This window comes from Hypomesus nipponensis, chromosome 7 (genome assembly GCF_054491055.1).
Source record: "Hypomesus nipponensis isolate SF chromosome 7, ASM5449105v1, whole genome shotgun sequence".
NCBI lineage: Eukaryota > Metazoa > Chordata > Actinopteri > Osmeriformes > Osmeridae > Hypomesus > Hypomesus nipponensis.
In genome coordinates, this window is record NC_140367.1 from 9,264,776 (window position 1) to 9,270,465 (window position 5,690).

Here is a 5,690-nt window from a genome sequence, read left to right on the forward strand (position 1 = left end):
GTCAACATACTTCAAATTTGTGTGCGCGTGTGTTGCGTGTGTGTGTGTGTTTGTGTGTGTGTGTGAAAGAGAGAGAGAGAGAGAGAGAGAGAGAGAGACAGAGACAGAGAGAGAGAGAGAGAGAGAGAGAGAGAGAGAGAGAGAGAGAGAGAGACGAGGACAGAGAATTTGAGAGAGACAGAGAGCTGAACTGGACTAATGCCAGGGTCATTATCCAGATGGGGCTGGACCATACAGGACTTGACTCAGGTGGGTAGTCTGCCTGCCTGGAATGCTCCTGACCAGCCTCACAGCGCAAACTCCCGAGGGAGTCTACAACAAGGACACATGCATTTCAAAGTATATATATTATGATATTCAACTCCAACACTCCAAGGAGAGGTATTGCCTTCCAAGTGACACCGCACAAGAAGACAACAATTGGACATACAGAGCCTTGAATAGACTAACTGCAGGCAACACAACTGTGTGTTAATGGCAGCTTCTCCAGCAGTGGGCTCCTTTGTTGCAGAGGACTATGTGGTCTTTGCCCTCATGCTGCTGGTGTCAGCTGCCATCGGGGTGTACTACGCCATCGTTGGTAAGGGCCAGAGTAGCTCCAGGGACTTCCTGATGGGCGGCCGCAGTCTGTCCGCTGTGCCCGTGTCTCTGTCCCTGACTGCCAGCTTCATGTCTGCCATCACGGTGCTGGCCACCCCAGCCGAGGTGTACCGCTATGGGGCAAGCTTCAGCCTCTACAGCCTCTCCTATGTCCTCATGGTGGTGGTCAGCTCTGAGGTCTTCCTGCCAGTCTTCTACAGGCTAGGCATTACCAGCACATATGAGGTAGGAGACGCTTCTGTTATGTTCTGATCTCTTTTGTGTTGCTTTCTATTCTGTTTTTTGCTATTTTGCCGTTTGGGGTCACAAGTAAAAAGTCAAAAGATTTGTCAGTTAGAAATCTGACTTTCATGACCCAAACATTGATTTGTGACCTCTGACCAGTGTGTCTTCTTCCTGCTATGTGATGACTGTCTCTAACCCCCTCCCGGTGAAGTACCTGGAGATGCGCTTCAACAGAGCCACTCGTCTGCTGGGTACTGTCCTGTTCATTCTTCAGACTGTGAGTTCCTCCCACTCTCTCCCCTCTATGAATGCAGCTATGAGTACATGAGTATGATAGACTGCTAAAGATGTGACCAGTGCGTGTCTCTGTGTCCTCAGGTGCTCTACACTGGGATAGTCATCTACGCCCCAGCGCTGGCTCTGAACCAAGGTGCTTGAACTCGCTCCCGTTCTGCTCCTTGACTCCTTAGAATGCTTGAAGTCACTCTAGTACCTTTACTGAGATGCTCCCTCTTCATCTGTCTCTCTTGGTCTCTCTGTTTTCTGTTCTTCCTCCTCTTCTTTCCCTCTCAGTCACTGGTATGGATCTTTGGGGCGCTGTCATTTCTACAGGAGTGGTCTGCACGTTCTACTGTTCCATGGTACGTAGACCATGAGCTACAGGACATATAGCAGACAAGTGTAACATGCCTCTGGTCGAACTTGACGACAGGCTAACTCGGCTGTGGGACGGTGTGTTACGACAGGGGGGTCTCAAGGCAGTGGTGTGGACGGATGTGTTCCAGTTGGGCATCATGGTGGCAGGCTTCCTGTCTGTCATCGTCAGGGCTGTGGTTCTTCAGGGAGGCTTCTCTGCCATCATGGCAGACTCAGACCTGGGAGGACGACTCAACCTCTGGGAGTGAGCTCCTGTGATGCTGGACCTTCACCTTATTAGTGTGGAAGTGTTTAGTTATTTTTCTGGCAAGAAGTGTACAGAGAGAATGAGTCAGGTGGGAGTCGAGGAGTTAGGGAGTCGGGCTAGTAATCTGATGGTGGCCAGTTCGATTCCTGGCCGTGTCAAATGACATTGTGTCCTTGGGCAAGGCACTTCATCCTACTTGCCTCGGGGGAATGTCCCTGTACTTACTGTAAGTCGCTCTGGATAAGAGCGTCTGCTGAATGACTAAACGTAAATGTAAATGAGAAAAACGGATATGTTGTTGTCTCTGAGTCTCTACCTCTTTCCTCCTTTGTGTCTCTCCGACTCCCCTTGCCAACTCTTACCCTCACTCTCTCTGTCTCTCTCGCTCCCTCTCTCTCTGCAGTTTTGATTTGAGTCCTCTGAAGAGGCATACCTTCTGGACCATCACGTTTGGAGGGGCGTTCGTGTGGACCAGCATCTATGGGATCAACCAGGCCCAGGTGCAGAGATACATCTCCTGCAAGTCCATCACCCATGCCAAAATGTAAGTTAACCAAAGTGAGGGAAAAAGAGAGAAGGAGATGTCACGATAATGTCTGTGATAGTTTGTCCTTGTGTAGATGGATGTTTTTTTTTTGTGTGTGAGAGAGTGTGTTTTTTCTGTGAACATCAGTATTTCTGTGTGTTCTTCTACTTGCATCACTATTTACATTTGTGTTTGTAAAAACAATTCCCAGGTCCTTGTATATCAACCTGGTGGGACTTTGGGCCATTCTGCTGTGCTCTGTGTTTGCGGGGCTGTGTTTGTACTCTGTTTATAAGCACTGTGACCCCTGGACAGCCGGCTGGGTGTCTGCCCCAGATCAGGTATGTGGGACAGGACAACAACATGGGTCAACTGATATGCACAAGAATAATAATATACAATCCAACCTGATAACAGCAGCCATGGTACTACTGATGTTTTTGGTAGACCCACATGCATTCTAAAAGTAAACATAGGACAAAAAGGATCTCTCCCTGAAGTGAAGCCAGTCATCCACTAACCTACTCCTCTATTCTACAGTTGATGCCCTATTTGGTGCTGGACATTCTGAGAGACTACCCTGGCCTACCAGGCCTGTTTGTGGCTGCAGCCTATAGTGGGACTTTAAGGTTGATGGCTCTGAATGGTTTCAGATAATTCAAGTATTTAGTTGAATTGTCACCTAATTGTTACTGAAGTTTACATGACAAGAATGGGTAACCCTGAGGAGAAAGCAAGGAAATGGGCTTGTGTGCTAATGTGTGTTCTCTCACTGTGTCCTTCAGCACGGTGTCCTCCAGCATCAATGCCCTGGCAGCTGTGACTGTGGAGGATCTGGTTAAACCATACATCCAGATGTCAGATAAACAACTGTCCTGGACCTCTAAAGGCCTTAGTGAGTAGAACTATAGTCAATGAAACTCTGCATACTTATGGCGTAGCTCTCTCTCACTGGGCTGTGAATATGGAATCTGTCATTGTTCCTTTCTGCTGTGTTACAGGCTTCTTCTATGGGGCTCTATGCATTGGTATGGCTGGTCTTGCCTCACTAATGGGAGGACTGCTTGAGGTATGGTTCACTCACTCCCTTCCTCCCACTCTACCCCTTTCTTCCTTCATCAACATCTCACCCCCCCAACAGGCTGTCATCAGTATCTTTGGGATCATTGGAGGTCCTCTTCTTGGCCTCTTCACTCTGGGCATCCTCTGTCCATTTGCCAACTCCAAAGTGAGTCTCCCAGAACTCCCAGAAGTCAGTGTCATGTCTCATCCGATCTTCCCATAGGGCTGTGTTGATTTCTCTGATCTGTTCTATACAGGGAGCCCTGACTGGGCTGGTTTCCGGTTTGGTTCTGTCTCTGTGGGTGGGAATTGGGGCCCAGTTCTACCCCCCTCTTCCTGAACAGAGCCTTCCTTTGGTTCTAACCACACACGGCTGTAACTTCACAACCGTTCCGGACGGATTTAACTGGACTGCAACACCAACACAATCAAGCCTCCTCATGACACCGTCGCAGGAAAGCCCTGGATACAGGTGTGCTTATGCATTAATCCCAGATACAGATTACATTGGATTTAAAGGGGGTACTTTATATGAATTCATTGGGCTCTTACAATTATGGTGTTTAGTCCTATTCATGTCAAGCAGTGTCTCAGCATGTAACTTTCCTCAGTAACCCAGGTGTTGTTTTTGTGTGCAGGCCTCTCCTGGCAGACAGCTGGTACTCGCTGTCCTATCTCTACTTCAGCCCCATAGGGACTCTGACAGCCATAGCTGTTGGACTTGTGGTCAGCCTCATCACAGGTTATTGTATTACAACCTTATTGCTTTCACTTAATAGAATATCCAATTTCTGAGAATCTGGGGTATTCTAATAATGCGTGATGCAATCAATATTACAACACCTAAAATGTATTTTTCAGGTAACACAAAGTCTCGAACGGAATCCAAACTGACTTTAACAAAAAATGATATGACATGCTACTCCTTATTCAAATTCTTCCAAGAGAGGGTAAGTCACTGTGTATACTATATATATATATAGACATACTTAAACCATGTATTATTTCCAGAACCTTCAGTGATGTCTTGTGTTCTTCTCATCCCACCCCTCCAGGCCATGAGACAAGCTGGCAACATGAACCCCACCAAAAGTGAAGAGAGTAAATGTGGCAACAACAATCCTGCCTTCTATAACGTCGAGTTGGACTACTAAATTATGTTGTAACATGTTACACTGTCTTCCAGAACAACTTCTTCAAGTTATGAGCATAAGGACACCGATGTCCCACACTTTTTTTTTTTTACTTGACAACATTCTGTAAAATTGTATGTTTATTGCAACAGGGAGAAATCATTGTGTATTTTTATATTTCAAATAAATACTTTCATTTGAAATATTATCTTCAAAAAATGTCCAACATCAAATACATTAAACAGCAAATAGATTTGACATGTCTGAACATACAGAATACAAATTATAGGCATTTAGTGGCTGAGATTCAATCCATTATTAGGTCTGTTCTGTAGCACTCATGTATAAAATGAATGCCTTGCAAGGTACCTGCTCAAGCTGTTTGGAAAGACTGGGATTGGCTTATTTTCCCTGGACAGGCATTTACTCTGCAAGTAGATGTTTCATGAAATACTTTCAATCAGTCTGTTTCTTAGTGTTCAGGCTCATAGTATCTTTGTTTCATGGCCCTGTACTTTCTCAAAAAATACAGAGCCTCCAGTTCCTTGATGACAAACTCGCCACGGTCCACCAGCTTCCTGATCTTGTCAGGATCTGTCACATCCTTGTTCTTCATGAAGGCATTCTTCAGGCGCTCTCTGAAGTACACGGATCCTTTGGGATATTCTCTCCCAAGAAAAAGCAGCTGTGACAGACAAGATATTACATAAGTTAGCAAAGTTGAACTGTGCACTCACATACTGAATGTTTAGGCAGCAACATATTAAAAAGTTAGCTAAAATTATAAGCTGTACGAGTTAGACATTTTAGCCTACATTTGTATTTAGCGATCGTAAGATTTTTAACTTACGTTCTTGTAAAGTTTGATAACTTCACCCCGCAACGGGTTGGCCATGACGTGGAGCTCAACTCGAAATAACAATCGAGAACGAGTCTCTGGCAAAAGCTAACCTATTTACAATACTGTATCGTTAGCAAGCTAGTGCTAACTTGACTATTCCTGCCCTGAAACCTATGCAACGAAACTGAAAGAAACCCCCAAATGCTGTACATCGGACATCTATTGTATTCAAAGGAACACAAATGACATAATATATACCCCGCTACACACCTGTTCTTGAATAAGACAAAGACACACAAGTTATATAGATTTGCCCTTCGAGTTGCACCAGTGCCAGTGAATCCGATTTCATGGCACTGCCGTATGTCATTTGGTACTGTCGCAAATAAAAACAAACAA

At 45.4% G+C, this 5,690-nt stretch overlaps 2 protein-coding genes across 2 annotated transcripts; one reads left to right on the plus strand and one right to left on the minus strand.

Annotated features, from left to right (window-relative positions):
- Window positions 1–1,036: 1,036 nt before the first annotated feature.
- On the plus strand, window positions 1,037–4,601 carry slc5a8 (solute carrier family 5 member 8). The gene is made up of 14 exons (XM_084701348.1): window positions 1,037–1,102; window positions 1,204–1,255; window positions 1,399–1,466; window positions 1,572–1,726; window positions 2,133–2,273; window positions 2,467–2,596; window positions 2,796–2,884; window positions 3,041–3,150; window positions 3,257–3,324; window positions 3,397–3,483; window positions 3,575–3,789; window positions 3,956–4,059; window positions 4,179–4,267; window positions 4,373–4,601. The coding sequence occupies exons 1-14, from the start codon at window positions 1,046–1,048 to the stop codon at window positions 4,469–4,471; spliced, it is 1,464 nt and encodes a 487-aa protein (XP_084557474.1). The 5' UTR covers window positions 1,037–1,045; the 3' UTR covers window positions 4,472–4,601.
- On the minus strand, window positions 4,573–5,661 carry lyrm5a (LYR motif containing 5a). The gene is made up of 2 exons (XM_084701347.1): window positions 5,301–5,661; window positions 4,573–5,135 (listed from the first exon to the last, which is right to left on the minus strand). Exons 1-2 carry the CDS (start codon window positions 5,343–5,345, stop codon window positions 4,923–4,925), a joined length of 258 nt encoding a protein of 85 aa, XP_084557473.1. The 5' UTR covers window positions 5,346–5,661; the 3' UTR covers window positions 4,573–4,922.
- Between the last annotated feature and the right edge of the window lie 29 nt (window positions 5,662–5,690).